The following is a 20977-nucleotide window of genomic DNA, read 5'->3' on the forward strand; positions in this document are numbered from 1 at the left end:
GAGCATGAAACAGAAAACCTCTGGAAAGACTGGAAGAGTGCATCCACCAACGGAGAGACCGTCACAACAAAGGAGTCACAACAATGAGTCGAGAGACAGGATTCCAATCCTGGATCCAATCCTGGACACCAGAGTCCATTGAGGGATACGGAGGTGAAGTCTGGCAAAAGGAGTCACGTGAACCGTGGAGGCCATATGACCGAGTAGGACCATCATGAGCCGAGTCCTGGGTCTGCTGTCAGGCAGGGGTCTTAGGGTGATGGTACACCACTGAATTTATGAGGTCATCCAGGCCCTTGCCAAACAATAACTGCCCTTTAAAGGGAAGTCTAGCCAAAGTAGCCTTGGAAGTGGAATCACCAGCCTATTGTCTGATCCAAAGCATCCTGCGGGCAGAAATGGAGTATGCCGACAACTTTACCAAAACCCACATAAGGTCATACAATGCGTCAGCCAAAAGAAGTTGAGGAGGAGGATTCACAGTCTCACTCTCCAGCGTGTGCAGTCAAGAGAGACATGCGTGTATGACAAAAAAACACCACTGAAGCAGCCTTCATGCCTAAAGTAGCAGCATCAAAAAGTCTCCGGAGGACCACATCCCCTCAGCAGTCCTGCATGTCTTTAAAGAACTACGCCACCTTCACTGGGTAGAGAAGTGCATTTAGTCACCTGCACAACCAAAGAATCCACCTTAGGCTGAACCAGCAGCTGTTGGCACTCCTGTGCCAGACAATACAAATGAAACATAGACCTCGCTATCTTAAGAGCACCTTCCAGAGAATCAAATTGCTCTGAAATCAGAAAGCTCATATCAGAGTGCTAGGGAAAGGCGGAAGACTGTGAGTGCACACCACAAAGCCAGGAAGAAGTGGATGGAGCTGGCTGAGAGACAAATTCAACTCCTGTCAAGACTCCAAATAAGATCTGGTAAAGCTGCTGACTTAAATAAACGCAAAACTATGGGATCATCACCAGGTTCCCAAACCACAGAGGGATCTGCAGAACCTGCACACAGTCCCTGATCTCCCATCCCAGGAAGCACTGCACCTATACATAAGAGGTCAGCAATCTGGTTATCAATATCAGGACCCCCAGATCAGCATCAGGCAGCGCAGGTACAGCGACTGACTGAGGAGAGGACGTGTCCATGGATGACTCTGAGGCAGAGTGGGATTTTGCAGAGGAAGAACACTGGCTTTGAAACTCATTCCACAAATGTTTCATATATTTAGAGAAAGCCTCCAGCTCCTGGGGTATAGAGTAGAGAGTTGCGCGGGGACAGAAATCCCATCCGTCCCCGCCAAAATCCCACCAGCCCCCGTGAGGAATCCCACCCGTACCCGCGAGGAATTCCTCCATCCCCACCTGTCCCCGCGAGGAATCCCCTCCGTCCCCACCCGTCCCCACGAGGAATCCCTTCCGTCCCCGCCCGTCCCTATAAACTTCAGAAATAGTTATTTCATTTAATTATGCTACTGAATTAAAGGCTCTGGTAGAAACCCATTTAGAAATAAGCAAAAAGACTTTATTAATTTGGAAATATTAATTGGGAAGAATACATACTTTGTAAACAGGTTTCTACCAGAGCCTCTAATGTTTATAAATTTTTATCAACACAACTAATACACTACTTTATCCTGAAGCAAAAAAAAAAAAAAAAAAGAAATCGAATTTTTTTCCTACCTTTGTTGCCTGGTTTCTGCTTTCCTCATGTTCTCATTCAATTTCTTCCATCCACTATCTCTCTTCTCTCTGCGTCTTCCATTTGCTCTGTTACTGTGCCTCTCCCTTTCTCTCCCCTTCCAAATTGGTCTGGCACCCATCTTCTTCTCTCTGCTCCCCCCATAGTCTGGCATCTCTGTCTTCTTCCCTGCCAGCGTCTTCTCCCCACTCTCTCTTCCCCATTTCCTTTCAGCATCCTTCTCCCCCCATCTTCCCCATGTCCTGTCAGCGTCTTTCCCCCCCCTCTGTCTTCCCCATGTCCTTTCAGCGTCCTTCTCCCCCCTCTGTCTTCCCCATGTCCTTTCAGCGTCTTTCTCCACCCCGTCTTCCCCATGTCCTTTCAGCGTCCTTCTCCCCCCCCATCTTCCCCATGTGCTTTCAGCATCCTTCTCCACCCTTTTGTCTTCCGCATGTGTTTTCAGCGTCCTTCTCTACCCCTTTGTCTTCCCCATGTCCTTTCAGCGTCCTTCTCCCCCCCCCCGTCTTCCCCATGTCCTTTCAGCGTCCTTCTCCACCCATTTGTCTTCCCCAGTGCTTTCAGCGTCCTTCTCTCCCCTCAGTTTTACCCATTTCTCTTAAGCGTCTTTTCCTCTCCACTCCACCTTTGCTCCCTTTCTCTCTCCCTGCCCCTTACCTTCGTGGCGCTTCCCCGCCCGACCAACAGAACAGGCCCAGTCCGACAAACCTCCCTGCCCTGTAGCCGCGAATCTAAATTACCTTCTTACAGCAGCTAGAGTATTGAAGCTGCTGTAAGAAGGTAATTTAGATTCGCGGCTACAGGGCAAGGAGGTTTGTCGGACCGGGCCTGTTGTTGGTCGGTCGGGGGAAGCACCACAAGGTAAGGGGACCTGGCCGGCTGTGCACCCCCCCCAAAGGCTGCACCCGGCGCAGACCGCCCTCCCCGCTCCCCCCCTTGGTACACCACTGCCTTTCCCTACCTGCCCTGCCGCAGCACACAGCTGACCAGAAGTCTTCCCGATGTCAGCACTGACGTCGGAGGAAGGGCTTTGCTTAAGCCCTCCTTCCGACATCAGCGCTGACATCGTGGAAGACTTTCGATTGGCTGTGTGCTGCGGCAGGGCAGGTAGGGAGAAGACGAGCATCGCGAGTACATCCAACCCCACAGGAACCCCACGACCCTAGTGGGCATCCCCACGAGATCCCCGTGACCCGAAAGGGGAACCCGCGGGTCCCACGGAGTCCCCGTTCCCATGCAGCTCTCTAGTATAGAGTCACCCTTTGATGACTTAACTTTGTGTTTCTTAGGCTGTGGAGGGTCTACAGCCAGATACACAGAATTACTAGCCATGTCAAGCCCCCAAAATAAAGAAGGCCGCCTCATTGGGCTAGCCAAGCATTTGGTCACCTGCTTCAACAAGAGAGAGGGCTAAGCTGGACACTGCTACCTCTCCTGGGCATACCAAGCGGCGCAAGAACATTCTTCAGGTGCCAAATTTGTGCAATCCTGGCAAGAATTCACATCAGAAGAGCCCAAGGACTCCATTCATTCCAGTCTTAGAGAAGCAGGGAGCTTTCGTAAAAAAAGATCACTAAAAATCCAAGATGGCCATTGTTAAGCAAATCTCAGCAAAAATGTGCTATTTTTCACAATAAAGAAACCTAAAAAATGATGATTTTAGGACTTTTCAGGAGGGGGAACATGCAGAAATCCTTAAAGCTTTGAAATTCCAACCTCCCCCAATTCACCTCACAGACTGTTACAGCCTGAACTCACTGTGACCTATGCTGGAAATGTGCTGCAGCCTGCCTCAGCTGTCAGTAGCTGGAATAAAAAAAAATCACTGCTTCGTGCTGGGAATGCCTCTGCAAAGCTGATCTTCAGGCTGCCAGCCTGATTGTACCTCCACCCCTGAAGACCGATGGATGCACTCAGGGACAGGCAGAGGCGAGAATACACAGTTGGCATCCTGCGAGACACTGCTGAGTTTCCAAAAGATGTCAAACAGCCTGCTCTTGAACCCTCGTTTGGCAGAAGGAGAAAGATGGGGATGGCCCTGAGCTCCTGTAAAGTAAATGCAGACTGGCTGACAGGTACCACCAAGGACTGGCCTGTTAGCTGCAGACTGAAATCTGTGTGATCTGAATGCAGGCAGTGTTGAATAAACCTATGGTGACTCTGTCTCATTAAATCATATTTGTCTAAGTGTTCTACAATTTTACTTTTTATAATTGTTTCCACCATTTTGCCTGGTACTGAAGTCACAATGTCGAACAAGGCATCATCCAAATAATCCACTCCAGAGAAGGGAAAAAAAAAATCCAAAGCACCACAGTAAAAAGATCATGGCGTAGCTTGGATTGGCACACAGAGGCCGATGCCACGTTAACACCAGACACTGCCGAATCAAACAGACGCATAAGGACAAAAGCCACACCCACATTGCTGGGGAGAGATATGCGCTTGGTGACCTACGCCACTGAAGAATACCCCTTTAGGGGAGAAAGTGCTTGTTCAAGCCATCTGCCAAAGGAAAAAACCATGCCAGGGCTTGAGAACATTTCAAGGGACTCTCAGGGGTCTCCCAGACATCTGACAGAATCCGACTCAGGTCAGGATGATCAGGAAAAGGGGCAGAATGTGGCCTCTGGTCACTTATGAAGGAACATTCAGCAGCGACTGGTTGTTCCAACTGCAGTGCCAATTCCAATCACAGCACGGAGCACAAAACTAAAATATAAAAAAAGAGCAGGTCTGATGATGATGAAGCCAATCTGACATCGTTGCTTAGCCATAAAAATACTCAGCTAGCAACTGGCACTTCTGAAGACCTTGTGAAATGGTACTCAAATACATCTTTTAGAAAAAAAAAATAATGTAAAAATATTATAACGATACTGCCTGTTTATGGGGCCTTTATTATACAGGCACATTTTTTTTCTCATTTTCCTTAGGGACTCTCTTACAAAATTAACCCTACATTTTCCTTTAGGCCTAATTTTGTATTTGTAAAATATATTCAGTTATTTGCATAAATCTAGGCAGAATAAAAAAAAAAAACCAGGAAAATATAAGAAGGTATTCAGTTGAGACTTACATCAAGAGTTTTAATATCTTCCAGATCCAGAATTTCTTGAACAGGATCACTTTTCTGTTGTCGGATATAATCTGCTAGTGCTGTCACTGACCTTTGACCTCTATATTCTCTCTTCATCATCATTCCATTTCGGAATAGTTTTAAGGTTGGATACTTGCTTATCCTATATCTCTGGGCTATGTCTGCTACAAAAAAAAAATAGAAAAAGGAAGCTATTAGTCACCCTAAGAATACATTTTAAAAGGTACCTACATATAAAAACAAGAAGTTTGAGAGAGAAGAAAAAAAAAATGCACTTAATTCTCCCCCAGAATACTAAAAATCACTTCAAGATTCCACCCTGAGCTAATTACATAAATGTGGGTCTAATTTTAAAACACTATTGTTGTTCCTTAAAAAAACCACATTACCACAAAATAAAATTTTTCAATGCATATTTTTCTGTTAAAGTAGCAGTCTATAAACACTCTCAATAATAATTTCTTGCTCAAAATTTATGACTTCCAAACTCTTAAAAATAGTTAACATACTGTATATACTCGAATATAAACTAAGGTAACCTTTTTTTCTCCTAAAAAGTAGGGGAAAAAAGGTTATATTCAAATGCCCTGCACCCAGCTCCAACTCCCCCCTCCTCTGCCAGCCTCTTAACCCTGTACCTACTACTCCCTCCCCTGATGCCTTGCAAGCCTTTCTATGGTCCTCCCATAAGCCCTGGTGGTCTAGTGGTGAGTTGGGACTGTAGGGGTGTTTCCATATTTGCACCTGAGGGTTAGGCCTCTCTGACCTCATCACCAAGCCTGAACCATTGTCTACAAGAAATCATGGTCTGCAAGAAACATTCCAGCATGAATTTTGCAAGAAGAAAGAAGTACACAGCTTTGCTGTTTCTGCCTGATGCATTTTGGGTATGTACCAGAAAGCAATGTTACTTACCGTAACAGTTGTTATCCAGGGACAGCAGGCAGCTTTTCTCACTAGTGGGTGATGTCATCCGACAGAGCCCCGATACGGACATCTTGCAAGCATGTCTTGCTTGAAGAAACTCAGAAGTTTCGAGATGCCCGCACTGCGCATGCGCCAGTGCCTTCCCGCCCGATGCTCCGGGCGTGTCTCCTCAGTTCAGGTAGCTAGCAGAGAAGCCAACCCAGGGGAGGTGGGTGGGACGTGAGAATAGCTGCCTGCTGTCCCTGGATAACAACTGTTACGGTAAGTAACATTGCTTTATCCCAGGACAAGCAGGCAGGTATTCTCACTAGTGGGTGACCTCCAAGCTAACCTCAATGGGATGGTGGGAGAGTTGGCAACTTAGGAGAATAAATTTTGTAACACTGTTTGGCCAAACTGTCCATCCCTTCTGGAGAAAGTATCCAGACAATAATGAGAGGTGAATGTATGAACCGAGGACCAAGTGGCAGCCTTACAAATCTCCTCAATCGGTGTCGATCTGAGGAAGGCTACAGAAGCTGCCATTGCTCTGACCATATGGGCTGTGACCTTACAGGGAAGGGGTAATCCAGCCTGGGCATAGCAGAAAGAGATACAAGCCGCCATCCAGTTGGAGATGGTGCGCTTCGATACAGGTCGTCCCAACTTGTTTGGATCAAAGGAGACGAAAAGTTGAGGAGCAGTTCTGTGTGGTTTGGTGCGATCCAAGTAGAAAGCCAAAGCACGTTTACAGTCCAGAGTGTGCAGAGCTGATTCTCCAGGATGAGAATGAGGCTTTGGAAAAAAACACTGGAAGCACGATGGATTGGTTGAGATGAAATTCAGAGACCCCTTAGGTAGGAATTTCGGATGAGTGCGGAGGACCACCTTGTCATGATGGAAAACTGTGAAAGGTGGGTCCGCCACCAAGGCCTGAAGCTCACTGACCCTGCGAGCAGATGTGAGGGCCACCAGAAAAACCACTTTCCAAGTGAGAAACTTTAATGGAGCCTTGCTTAGAGGCTCAAAAGGAGGTTTCATAAGCTGAGAAAGGACAACATTGAGGTCCCAAACCACCGGAGGCGGTTTGAGAGGAGGATTGACATGAAAAAGTCCTTTCATAAATCTGGAAACCACAGAGTGAGCAGAGAGAGGTTTCCCCTGTAGAGGCTGATGGAAAGCCGCAATAGCACTCAGGTGGACTCGTATAGATGCCAACTTGAGACCGGACTGAGACAGGTGTAGAAGATAGTCCAACACAGAGGATAGGGAGGCTCGCTGAGGCTCCTTAGAATTGGAAATACACCATGAAGAAAATCTAGTCCATTTCTGGGAGTAGCATTGACGAGTAGCAGGCTTCCTGGAAGCCTCCAGCACCTCCTTCACCGCCTGGGAAAACTGGCGAGGAGTTATGTTGAGAGGAACCAACTGTCAGGTGGAGAGACTGCAGGTTGGGATGAAGTAGAGATCCCTGATGCTGAGTAAGCAGTGAAGGAAACACTGGAAGAAGGAATGGCTCCCTGCTGCTGAGTTGAAGTAGAAGGGAGAACCAAGGTTGCCTGGGCCACTGAGGAGCTATTAGAATCATGGTGGCTTGGTCTGATTTCAACTTGACCAGAGTCTTTTGAATGAGAGGAAATGGAGGAAACGCATACGGAAATCGATTCCCCCAATCCAGCAGAAAGGCATCTGGCTCGATTCGATGAGGAGTGTAGATCCTGGAGCAAAACTGAGGCAGCTTGAAGTTGTGGGGAGCCGCAAAGAGGTCTATTTGAGGCGTCCCCCATTGTGCAAAGACCTGATGAAGGAGGTTGGAATGGAGAGTCCATTCGTGAGGCTGGAGGAGACGACTCAAGTTGTCTGCCAAGACATTGTCCGTCCCCTGAATGTAGACAGCTTTGAGGAAGGCATTGTGGCGAACTGCCCAATCCCAGACTCTGAGAGCTTCCTGGCAGAGGGAGGCCGATCCCGTGCCCCCCTGCTTGTTCACATAATACATGGCGACCTGGTTGTCTGTACGGATGAGGACCACCGTGTCGTGAAGCAGATGTTGAAAAGCTCGAAGAGCATAGAAGATGGCTCTGAGCTCCAGAAGATTGATCTGATGGAGGCGGTCCGCACTGGTCCAGAATCCCTGAGTGCGAAGCCCATTCAGATGAGCCCCCCAGGCATAGGTCGAGGAATCGGTTGTGAGAACCTTCTGATGAGGAGGAGTGTGAAACAGCAAACCTCTGGATAGATTCAAAGAGGCCATCCACCAAAGTAGAGACTGCCGAAGAGCAGGAGTGACTATGATGTGTCGAGTCAACGGGTCTGACACTTGAGTCCATTGAGAAGCTAGGGTCCACTGAGGAATTCTGAGATGGAGCCTGGCAAAGGGTGTCACATGAACTGTAGAGGCCATGTGGCCCAGGAGGACCATCATGTGTCTCACTGAGATGGACTGGCGAGAAGACACAAATTGGCAGAGACGAAGAAGAGCATCCATGCGCTGAGGAGGAAGGAAGGCGCGAAGCTGAATGGTGTCCAGTACCGCCCCGATGAAGGGAAGGGACTGGGTAGGCTGCAGATGAGATTTGGGAAAATTGATCTCGAAGCCCAGGCTCTGCAGGAAGCAGATCGTGGTCAAGGTCGCCGAAAAGACCTTTGGAGCTGACGGGGCCTTGATGAGCCAGTCGTCGAGGTATGGAAATACCTGAAGACCCCTGTTCCGGAGTGCAGCGGCCACCACCACCAGACACTTCGTGAAGACTCTGGGAGACGAGGACAGGCCGAATGGAAGCACTCGATACTGCAGATGTAGATGTCCCACCCGAAATCTGAGGAACTTGCGGGAGGTCGGATGAATGGGAATGTGAGTGTAGGCCTCCTTGAGATCCAGTCGTTCTGCTCGAGGAGAGGGTAGAGAGAAGCAAGTGTCAACATGCGAAACCTCTCTCTGACTAGGAATTTGTTGAGGGCCCTGAGGTCCAAAATGGGTCGCAGGTCGCCCGTCTTCTTCGGAACAAGGAAGTACCGGGAGTAAAACCCCTGGTTCAGTTGGTCCGTTGGGACCGGCTCCACGGCACGAAGCCGGAGCAAAGCCTGAGCTTCCTGGAGAAGAAGGGCGGTCTGAGTCAAGTTGGAAGGATACTCTCTTGGAGGGTGGTCCGGAGGGACCCGATGGAAATGAAGAGAGTATCCTTCCTTGATGATAGTAAGGACCCAGAGGTCGGTTGTTATGGACTCCCAGCGATGATAAAAATGATGGAGGCGCCCTCCGATGGGAAAAACAGGGGGAGGCAGAACGAGGTTGGTTATGCCCCCGACGAAAGTCAAAAAGGCTGAGTGGTCTTAGGGACAGCAGGCGACTGAGACTTAGGCTGACCCTTCTGGGGAGGCTGGCGCTTCGCCATTTGCCTCGCAGGTGGAGTTTGCCTCGGCTGATAACGCCGCTGATAAATCAACAGCGGACGAGAAGGTCGAGACTGCTGAGGCTTAGGCTTCGGCCTAAGGATAGATTGGAAGGACTTTTCGTGGTCAGACAACTTCTTCGTAACAGTCTCGATGGATTCGTCAAAAAGATCCGCCCCAGCACACAGGACGTTCGCCAGGCAGTCCTGAAGATTCGGGTCCATATCAATGGTCCGCAACCAGGCCAACTGGCGCATCGCCACCGAGCAGGCCGCCGCTCGGGCTGAGAGCTCGAACGCATCATAGGCAGATTGCATTAACTGAAGCCGAAGTTGGGACAGCGAAGCAACCACTTCCTCAAACTCAAACCTAGCCTGGGACTCGATGTACGGTGTGAACTTCCGAAGCACAGGTAGAAAAAATTCCAAGTAGGCTGCAAAGTGGAAATTGTAATTCAGGACCCGAGACGCCATCATCGAATTCTGATAGATGCGTCGACCAAACTTATCCATGGTTCTGCCCTCGCGGCCCGGAGGCACTGAAGCATAGACCTGGCCAGGATGAGACCGCTTGAGCGAGGATTCAACCAGGAGGGACTGGTGAGAAAGCTGAGGACCCTCGAAGCCCTTATGATGCACCGTGCGGTACCGCGCATCCAATTTGCCAGGGACCGCAGGGATAGAGTAAGGAGACTCGAAGCATCGCATGAAGGTCTGGTCGAGGAGCTTGTGCAGGGGAAGCCGCAAGGACTCCGCCGGAGGACGAGGCAAGTGCATGGTATCGAGGTATTCCTTGGAGTATCGAGACCCAGCATCGAGAGTAATGTCCATGTCATCTGCCATCTGCCTGAGGAACGATGAAAAGGATAGTTGGTCCGCCGTCGCCGGTCTGCGAGACGGACTAGAAGAAGAAGAGGCTTCAGGCTCCAGAGAGGCCTGCGAGCAACAGGACGAGTAGAAAACCTCAGGGTCCTCGAACTCCGGGCCCGGAGGAGGAGACCCAGTCGAAGCAGCATACCCTAACCGAGGCAATTTCTTCTGAGGCGAGACAGTCGAGTGCCGAGAGGAATGCTTCGAAGAATGTCTGGATCGATGCCCCTCCCGATGCCTGGAAGGGGATCGAGCCCGTCTGTGAGAAATTGGCTCAGACGCCGCCAAGGAGCAGATTGGACTCGATGCCGTCGATCGCAGAGGCGGAAGAGTCGGCGCCTCTCCCGACGCCGCCCATGTTTGGTAGGGGGTTCGGAAGAACTCGTCCTGCTTCCTGCTATGCCCAGGACTGGGTGGCCCCGAAGGTGGACGCCACACTGAGTCATGGGGGCGGAGTAATCGGTTCCAAGGGAGGCAGGTCACTAAACGAGGCTTTCCTCGAGGGGATGGGCTCCAAGGGAGGCATATCACTAAGGGAGGCCCTCCTCGAGGGAATCGGTTCCAAAGGAGGTATAGTGCTAACGGAGGACCTCCTCGAGGACCCGGACACCGCTCGCCGCTCCTCCTCGCCGAGCAACGAGGTCGTGCGGTGAGGAGGAGGAGGAGGGGGCGGTCCGCCCCTCGAAGCCGAAGCCGGAAGGTCACCCTGGATGGTGGCAATCAGTCGAGGCCCCATGGTCTGCATGAGCTCCACGAACTGAGCCTCCAGAAGGGACCGCAACGAAGCCGATATGGAGGGATCCGCACCAAAAAGGGGCCCTTCCGCACGGTCTCCGCACTCCTTCGGTGCTGCGTGCTTCTGTTTGCCAGTCTTCGGCACCTTGAGCACCACCGGTGGAACTGTCGGGGTCGATACCTGCTCCGAGGAGACGGAGGAAGGTGCCGGCGCCGAAGCCGGGGCCGAAACCAGTGTGAAGGATGCCGGTTTCAGGAGGCCCGAAGCAGCCGGGGAGGCAAATGGCTTCGCGGAAGGAGTCGAAGCACCCGTCGATGTCGATGTCGAAGCTGCAGGATCCGATGAAGCTTCCATCTTGAACATGGACTCCCACAGCAGACAGCTTAAACGCTCTCGCCGTCAGAGTGGAGCAAGGCTGGCACGATTTCGGGAAATGATCCGGTCCCAGACACTGTAAGCAGCGTCGATGAGGGTCCGTGAGCGAAATCGCGCGCTGGCACTTGCTACACTTTTTAAAACCGGTAATCGGCCGGGACATAGGCTGGAAAAGCTCCGCCGCAAGGTCGAAGGCGCGGGGCCCCAGCCACGCGGCCGACCCGGTATCGGAAGGAAAAATTTTTTTTTTTTCCAAAAAAGAAATCAAAGAAAGAAATAAATGCACAGGAGAGCCAAAAGAACTCAACCCGTGGCAAAATAGAAGGCAAAAAAAGAGATTCAATGGACGCAAATTGAAGATAGACTTCTCAGCTCCGCGGAAGAAAAAGAACTGAGGAGACACGCCCGGAGCATCCGGCGGGAAGGCACTGGCGCATGCGCAGTGCGGGCATCTCGAAACTTCTGAGTTTCTTCAAGCAAGACATGCTTGCAAGATGTCCGTATCGGGGCTCTGTCGGATGACATCACCCACTAGTGAGAATACCTGCCTGCTTGTCCTGGGATAATGTTATACTATTCAAGGACTTCTATCTGTGCCTTCATAATGGGACTGTGTGATTCTTGGAGAGATTATCCTGTTCTTATCTAACGGCCCTGGGTCTACCAGCCTATATGATACTTTACACAGAAAGGCTATTCATCTAAGTTCTGTTTCTGGATTGGTCCGAGGAAGTCATCTGATGAGATCCAAGTGAGAAGGTGCGAATTAATTAGTTAGTCTGAGTTGAGATGGGGGGGAGCTCACATCTTCCCACAGGTGTTCTGCAATTAGACCTGTAAGTTACCTCGTGTGACTCTCTGCCTCAGAGAGAGAGATTCGGACTTTTAAACAGCCCTGAATTCAGCATTAAAAGGAACTTGTCTGTCGATGAATTATAGCCTTACCAAGGACTGACCAACACGTGTACCTTTAACAAGGATTTCTTCCAACTCCTGCAGATAACAAGAAAGTTTCCCTTCCACCTAATTTTGCCAGAGAGAGGCTGATCAAAAGGTGAGAATACGGAATTTACACTCTTATCAGCTGGGTTAGATAAGGATCCGATTGTGACATGGGACAAAGGTTGTAAAGCTCCATTGGTGATAATATAATCATTTGCTAATCAGGGATTATTATTATTATAAGGAATTGTGTAGTGTGTGTAACAAGTAGTTATCTAACCAATGTATTGTGGTAATTATGTACTGAGTTTCATTTATGTAATCAGATATTTTGTGAACAATATTTAGATATTGCAACTGGCTTGTGAATTATATTTTTCTATTTTCATAATAAAAGTATTTCTCATTAGCCTGGGTGTGTGTCGTGTAAACAGGCAATAAAGCTGAACTTGGATCAGAGTTTATGGTTTTCCCTAGACTAAACTAACAGAGACGTAACTTGTTTATGAAACTGCTTAGTGTACCATAAATCTTCCTACAGGACATGAGGGAACCTTCCCGCCTCCTGTCTTGGCTGACTCTAATTTTAATCATGCAAACCCACTCAATAATTACTAACATTATTTTCATGTTTTTGATACAGTATCATTTTTAAAATACTTGGGTCGTTTGTGTTTCTCACTTGATAAGGAAGGAATTTTTTTCTGGCTGACTCTTAAAACATCCTATCTCCCTCCCACCTCTAGAAAGCCTACCTTGAAAGTCCTGGTGGTCCAAGCAGTGAACTGGGACATTAGCAATTTTTCTACACTCCTGCTCCGTGTGAGCCACTATCTAAAATGGCTTTCACAAGTTCCTGAAGCAGACCTCGTGAGTATGGAACTCACATGAACTCACGATAGCCAGTTTAGATAGTGGCTTGCATGGAGTAGGAGTGTAGGAAGGTTGCTTCTGCCTCAGTTTACCATTGGACCACAAGGGCTTTCAAGGTAGGCATTCTAGAGGTCTGGGAGGCAGGAGGGAATTGAGATGTTTTAGTCTCGGTCAGGACAGGAGGCAGGAGGGATCCCTCTGGTTTCAGCTTACTACTGGGCCACCTGGGCTTATGGCAGGGGTAGGCCTGCAATGGGTCCAGGAGTGAGGTGGGTGGGTGTCAGAGAGAGGGAGAAAGAGATGCCAGACCTTGGGGCATAGGGAAGGGATTCAGGGTGCAAGCAACAGAGGTGGTGGATGGGTGGGGTAAAAGGAAATGGATGCTGGCCCCGCAAGAGGGGTGGGGGGATGGTAGAGAGATAAAGAGCAAGTGACCAAGACCAGAAAGGGGATGAGAAGGTAGGAAGAGATTCTTAGACAGTGGCGAGATGAAGAGAAAGATTCCAGGACTATGGGGGTCAAGGAAGGGATTCAGGGTGCAAGTGAGAGAAGGGTGGGATTTAGAAGGAGACAGAACTGCAGTTGGAGTGAGAGGAAACTGAGGAGGCTGGAACCTGAGAAAGGAAAAGGCAGGAAGGAATTTCAGGCCTCAAGATAGGATAATTTTGCAGAATTTTGAAATATTGTGCATAGAATTTTCAACATTTTTGTGCAATTTTCTGCCAGGAGTAATGGATGCATCAAGATAGGTCTACTATTCAATTGAGTATGAAAAGTGCTGATTGCACTGAGATGGACACGAACAGAAGAAGTTTGAAGTCCAGAATTGGAAAGATGAAGGAGGTAGTCAAGCAGAAACGGTAGAAGACATAGTAGATGACACAGTATCATAGTAGATGACGGCAGATAAAGACCCGAATGGTCCATCTAGTCTACCTAACTCGATTCAATCTAAAAATTTGTTGGGTTTTTTTTCTTCTTAGCTATTTCTGGGCAAGAATCCAAAGTTCTGCCTGGTACTGTTCTTAGGTTCCAACTACTGAAGTCTCTGTCAAAGCTCACTCTAGTCCATCTATACCCTCCCAGCCACTGAAGCCCTCCCCCACCAAACGGCCATATACAGACACAGACCGTGCAAGTCTGCCCAGTACTGGCCTTAGTTCTTCAATATTTACTATTATTTTCTGCTTCTAGATCCTCTGTGTTTATTCCACACTTTTTTTAACTCCGTCACCATTTTCATCTCTACCTCCTCTCTCGGGAGTGCACTCCAGGCATCCTCCACCCTTTCCATAAAGAAGAATTTCCTTACATTGCTCTTGAGTCTACCACCCCTCAATCTCAAATTATGTCCTCTGGTTTTACCATTTTCCTTTCTATGGAAAAGATTTTGTTCTACGTTAATACCTTTCAAGTATTTGAACGTCTGAATCATATCTCCCCCCTGTCCCTCCTTTCCTCTAAGGTATACATATTCAGGGCTTCCAGTCTCTCCTCGTATGTCTTTTGGTGCAAACCTCCTATCATTTTCGTCACCCTCCTCTGGACCGCTTCAAGCCTTTTTGTGTCCTTCGCCAGATATGGTCTCCAAAACTGAACACAATACTCCAAGTGGGGTCTCACCAATGACCTGTACATGGCCATCAACACTGTTTTTCTACTGGTTACTCCTCTCTTTATATAGCCCAGCATCCTTCTGGCAGCATCCACTGCCTTGTCGCAGTTTTTTTGCCTTTAGATCTTCAGACACTATCACCTCAAGGTCCCTCTCCCCATACGTGCATATCAGCCTCTTATCTCCCAGCATATATGGCTCTTTCCAATTATTAATCCCCCAAATGTATTACTCTGCATGTCTTTGCATTGAATTTTAGTTGCCAGATATTAGACTATTCCTCTAACTTCTGTAGCTCCTTTTTCATGTTTTCCACTCCCTCATTAGTGTCTACTCTGTTACAAATCTTGGTATCATCCGCAAAAAGGCAAACCTTTCCTTGTAACCTTCAGCAATGTCACTCACAAATATATTGAACACCGAACCCTAGCACCGGACCCTGAGGGACTCCACTACTCACCTTTCCTTCCTCCGAGCAACTTCCATTAACCACCAACCTCTGGCGTCTGTCTGTCAACCAGTTTCTAATCCAGTTCTCCACTTTGGGTCCTAACTTCAGCCCTTCAAGTTTATGAGGAACCGTGTCAAAAGCTTTGCTGAAATCTAAGTAAATTACATCTAGCATGTGTCCTCGATCCAGCTCTCTGGTCACCCAATCAAAAAATTCAATCAGGTTCGTTTAACGAGATTTACCTTTAGTAAAGCCATGTTGCCTCAGATCCTGTAACCCATTAGATTCTAGGAAGTTCACTATCCTTTCTTTCACAGCACTTCCATTATTTTTCCAACAACCCAAGTGAGGCTTTCCTGTAGTTTTCCACTTCATTCCTGTGACCACTTTTGTGAATAGGGACCACATCCGCTCTTCTCCAATCCCTAGGAACCACTCCTGTCTCCAGAGATTTGTTGAACAAGTCTTTAATAGGACCCGCCAGAACCTCTCAGAGGTCCCTCAGAATCCTGGGATGGATTCTGTCCGGTCCCATCGCTTTGTCAACCTTCAGTTTTTCAAGTTGTTCATAAACACTTTCCTCTGTGAACGGCACAGAATCTACTCCATTTTCCCATGTAACTTTGCCAGACAATCTTAGTCCTTCTCCAGGATTTTCTTCAGTGAACACAGAGCAGAAGTATTTATTTAGCACATTTGCTTTTTCCTCATCACTCTCCATATATCGGTTCCCAGCATCTTTTAGTTTAGCAATTCCATTTTTCATCTTCCTCCTTTCACTGAAAATTTTTGTCTCCCTTTTTTACATTTTTAGCCATTTGCTCTTCTGCCTGCACTTTCGCCAGACGTTATCTCCCTCTTGGCTTCTTTCAGTTTCACCCGATAATCCTTTCTGTACTCTCCTTCTTGGAGGGGTTTTATATTTCAGGACATATGATTTGATTCAAGAAGTAATCACACTAAATAGTAAATCGTGTCCATTTAAATTAGTAACAAGAATCTAGGAGATAGTTTTCTGAATGCTTCAATAATGTTCAAGACTGGAGGCGAAAGGGGAGAGGTACCGTGTTTCCCCGAAAATAAGACAGTGTCTTATATTAATTTTGGTCCCCAAAAAACACACTAGGTCTTATTTTCAGGGTATGTACAAGATCATCTCTCCCTTCCTCTCCTTCACCCCAATTCTTCCTCGTTCCTTTCTCTCCCCCACATGTGCAACATCTTTCCTTCCCTCTCACCCATCCCTTTGTGCCTTCCCTCTGCAGCATCTTTCTATCCCTCCCATCCCCCTGTGCAGAACCCTTGCTCAGCTTCTATCCTTCCTTCCCTCCCTCCCATCCCCTGTGCAGAACCTTTGCCCAGCTTCTATCCTTCCTTCCCTCCCTCCCATCCCTCATGAAGAATCCTTGCCCAGCTTCCATCCTTCCCTCCCTCCCTCTCATCCATCATTCAGAACCATTCCCAGCTTCTATCCTTCCCTCGCTCCCATCCCTTGTGCAGCAGAATGCCACCTCCCCCGCCACCACACAGCCTTCCTTCCCTCCCATCCGAACCGTGAGCGAGCCCTACATATCGGTACCTCCCTCCAAATCTGCGTTGGATGGGAGGGAAGGATGGCTGCAGGGGAAGTGCTGCCAGCGAATCCCGACTAGGGCTTATTTTTGGGGTAGGGCTTATATTAAGACCTACCCCAAAAATTATGCTAGGTCTTATTTTCAGGGAACCATGGTATCTGTTTCTGGGAAGACAGATAGCAGACTGTGAGTGCCAATTAATGTAAACTGAGATGAGGGAGAGAACCTTTATTCTGAGTTAGTAGATTTGGAAATAATTGGAGTGGGATGTGATCCTGATCGCTGAGCTGTAGAAAGAGAGGAAACCAGGCTTGTCATGGCCAATGTGGTGCTATGAAAATCATTGAAGCTTGCTCTTGGCGAAGTTTATGTAGCGTCTTCCTGATTAGTGGAAAAAGAGTTGGGAGTACTGGTCAACAAGTCAATGAAGCCGTCTGCATAATGCACGGCGAAAAGGGCGAACAGAATGCTAGGAATGATTAAAAATGGGATCACGAACAAATCGGAAAAGGTTATCATGCCGCTGTACCGGGTCATGGTACGTCCGCACCTGGAATACTGCATCCAGCACTGGTCAGCATACTTGAAGGACACAGTACTACTCGAAAGGGTCCAGAGAAGAGCGACTAATATGGTTGAGGGGCTGGAGGAGTTGCCATACAGTGAGAGATTAGAGAAACTGGGCCTCTTCTCCCCTGAAAAGAGGAGACACGATCGAAACATTCAAGATAATGAAGGGAATAGACTTAGTAGATAAAGACAGGTTGTTCACCCTCTCCAAGGTAGAGAAAGCACAGTTACTTACTGTAACAGGTGTTATCCAGGGACAGCAGGCATATATTCTCACATGTGGGTGACGTCATCTACGGAGCCCCGATGCGGAAGCATTTTCAAGCAAACTTGATTGGAGGTTTAAGTTTGCTCTGCTGCTCTACGCATGCGTGCCTTCCTGCTCCACTAGGGGGTGCATCCCCTCGTGGTCTCCAGTTCACTTAACTAGCCAAGAAGCCAACCTCGGGGAGGTGGGTGGGTTGTGAGAATATATGCCTGCTGTCCCTGGATAACACCTGTTACGGTAAGTAACTGTGCTTTATCCCAGGACAAGCAGGCATGATATTCTCACATGTGGGTGACCTCCAAGCTTACTGAAGAGGGATGGAGGGAAGTTGGCAATTTAAGCAAATAGATTTCGCAACACCGATTGGCCGAACCGGCCATCGCTTCTGGACAGGGAGTCCAGACAGTAGTGGGAGGTGAAGGTATGAACCGAAGACCATGTGGCAGCCTTGCAGATTTCCTCAATAGGTGTTGACCTGAGGAAGGCTACGGAGGCTGCCATCGCTCGGACTTTGTGTCCCGTTACTCGACCATGCAGCGCGAGACCAGCCTGAGCGTAGCAAAAGGAGATGCAATCGGCCAACCAGTTGGACAAGGTGCGTTTGGAAACTGGGTGACCTAACCGGTTTGGGTCGAAGGACAAAAACAGTTGTGGGACTTTCCGGTGTGGCTGAGTGCGTTGGAGGTAAAAGGCCAACGCTCTTTTGCAGTCAAGAGTGTGGAGCGCCGCTTCTCCGGGATGAGAGTGGGGCTTGGGAAAAAACACAGGTAAGACAATGGACTGATTGAGATGGAAATCAGACACTACTTTAGGTAGGAACTTTGGATGGGTGCGGAGTACCACCTTGTCGTGATGGAATACCGTGAAGGGTGGGTCCGCTACCAGAGCTTGTAGCTCACTAACCCGCCGTGCGGACGTGAGCGCAAGTAGGAAAATTACCTTCCAGGTGAGGAATTTTGGATGGCATTTGTCTAGGGGCTCAAATGGAGGTTTCATTAGTTGAGCCAGAACCACGTTAAGGTCCCAAACCACCGGGGGAGGTTTGAGAGGGGGGTGGACGTTCAGCAGGCCCTTCATGAAGCGAGTGACTAAGGGATGGAGCGAGAGGGCTTTCCCTTCCAGGGGCTGATGAAAGGCCGCAATCGCACTGAGGTGTACTCGAATGGAGTTGGTCTTTAGGCCGGAATGAGATAGTTGAAGTAGATAGTCAAGGACCAGGGGGACGGGGACCGACACCGGATCCTGGCTGTGGGAGGAGCAACAGGTTGAGAATCTGGTCCACTTTTGGGAGTAGCAGGTTCTCGTCGAGGTTTTTCTAGAGGCCTCCAATATCTCCTTGACTGATTGAGACACGGGGAGAGCAGTCAGGGGGAGAGAAACCAAGCATTCAGATGAAGAGATTGAAGATTGGGATGTAACAGTGAACCCTGACCCTGTGACAGTAGAGAGGGAAACAGAGGCAGAGGCAGTGGATCTCTGACACTGAGTTGAAGTAGAAGGGAAAACCACGGCTGGCGTGGCCAGCGAGGGGCAATCAGGATCAGGGTGGCTTGTACTGTTTTCAGGTGGACAAGCGTCCGCAGTATCAGAGGAAACGGCGGGAACGCGTACAGGAACCTTCCCTCCCAATCGAGGAGGAAGGCGTCGGCCTCGAGCCGGTCCGGGGAGTATATCCGGGAGCAGAAGAGAGGCAGCTTGTGATTGTGAGGGGACGCGAACAGGTCTATTTGAGGCGTCCCCCACCGTTCGAACACTCCTCGTAGGGCCTGAGAGTATAGTGACCACTCGTGTGGCTGGAGGAGGCGGCTGAGTCTGTCTGCCAGGCAGTTTTGTTCTCCCTGTATGTACACCGCCCGAAGGAAGGTGTTGTTGGAGATTGCCCATTTCCAGAGGCGCAGGGCTTCCCGACAAAGGGGCCAAGACCCTGTGCCCCCTTGTTTGTTTACGTAGTACATCGCTACTTGATTGTCGGTTCGGATGAGAACCACTCGGTCGCGGAGCAGATGTTGGAAGGCTACAGCTGCGAGGTAGATGGCCCGAAGTTCTAGCACGTTGATGTGGCAGCGGCGGTCTTGTGCTGACCACATTCCTTGGGTGCGTAGGCCGTCCAGATGGGCTCCCCAAGCGTACTCCGACGAGTCCGTGGTGAGTACCTTGCTGTGGGGTGGGGTGAGGAAGAGCAAACCTTTGGAAAGATTTGAAGAGTCGGCCCACCAGCGGAGCGATCGTTGCAATGAAGGAGTCACTGTCACGGAGTGGTCGATCGGGTCCCGGTCTTGACGCCATTGAGACGCCAGGGTCCATTGAGGGATTCTCAGATGGAGGCGGGCGAAGGGTGTGACATGGACGGTGGAGGTCATGTGGCCCAGGAGGGTCATCATCTGTCGGGCTGATACTGAGGTCAGCCGAGAGATCCTTCGGCTCAGACTTACTAACGCCTCCAGGCGCGGAGGGGGGAGGAAGGAACGGAGGCGAACCATGTCCAGCGTGGCCCCGATGAACTGTAGGGACTGCAAGGGGCGTAGTTGAGATTTTGGGAAGTTTATTTCGAACCCCAGACTTTGTAGGTAGGTAATAGTCTGTTGGGTCGCTGAGATAACCCCTTCTTTGGACGGGGCTTTGATTAGCCAGTCGTCCAGGTAGGGGAATACCTGGAGGCCCTGGGAGCGTAAGGTTGCTGCTACCACCACGAGGCACTTGGTGAAGACCCGAGGTGATGATGCTAGTCCGAAGGGGAGGACTCGGTATTGTAGGTGCCAGTCCCCTACTTGGAAACGCAAAAACTTGCGGTGAGCGGGGTGCACTGGGACATGTGTGTACACCTCCTTGAGATCGAGGGAGCAGAGCCAGTCGCCCTCGTCGATCAGGGGGTAGAGTATTTGTAGTGAGAGCATCCGAAACTTTTCCCGTACCAGGAATTTGTTGAGGCGTCTCAAGTCTAGTATTGGGCGTAGGTCTCCCGTTTTTTTCGGTACCAGGAAGTAACGGGAGTAGAAGCCCTTCCCCCGTTGGTCGGGGGGGACCTTCTCCACTGCTCTCAGGCGAAGCAGGTCTCGAGCTTCGGAGAGGAGTAGAGGTAGCTGAGTCTGGTTGGGAGGGCAATTCCTTGGGGGATTGTCCGGGGGAATGGCCCGAAAGTTGAGAGAGTACCCTGATGAGATCACGCCAAGGACCCATGTGTCCGACGTGAGTTGTTCCCAGCGAGGGTAAAAGGCTTTGAGTCGACCTCCGATGGGAAGGCGGCCTGGGGCTATGGCGGAGGGGGCCCGCCCCCTTCCGCGTGTCCCGTCAAAAGGACGGGGATGGTTTGGTGGTCGCGGGCGGTTGAGACTTGGGCATGGCCCTGTGATGGGCTTGCGGACGTCTGGGTGGGGGCCGCGAGAAAGCAGGGGTGGACTTTTGTGGGTAGCGGCGCGGAGGGGCCCTGTATGGCCTGGGCGCTGGCGGTTTGGGCTTTTGCCGGACAAGGGCGGCAAACGAGCGTTCATGTTCGGAGAGGCGTTTTGTCGCCGTCTCAATAGTGTCATCGAACAATTCCTTTCCCACGCAGGGGAGGTTAGCCAACCGGTCCTGTAAGTTGGGGTCCATGTCGACCAGGCGCAGCCA

General features: G+C 49.7%; 1 protein-coding gene across 3 annotated transcripts in view; it reads right to left on the bottom strand.

The window, feature by feature from the left end:
• The window catches only part of ERP44 (endoplasmic reticulum protein 44), a 236659-nt gene that overhangs the window by 140098 nt on the left and 75584 nt on the right, over positions 1-20977 (bottom strand). For 2 of the 3 annotated variants that reach the window (XM_033929650.1, XM_033929652.1), the window contains exon 5: positions 4779-4963. In XM_033929650.1, the coding sequence (XP_033785541.1) occupies positions 4779-4963 (185 nt within the window). The remainder of the gene's footprint in view (positions 1-4778; positions 4964-20977) is intronic. The other variant, XM_033929651.1, reaches the window with a different exon arrangement.

This window comes from Geotrypetes seraphini, chromosome 2 (assembly GCF_902459505.1).
Source record: "Geotrypetes seraphini chromosome 2, aGeoSer1.1, whole genome shotgun sequence".
In the NCBI taxonomy this organism is placed as follows: domain Eukaryota; kingdom Metazoa; phylum Chordata; class Amphibia; order Gymnophiona; family Dermophiidae; genus Geotrypetes; species Geotrypetes seraphini.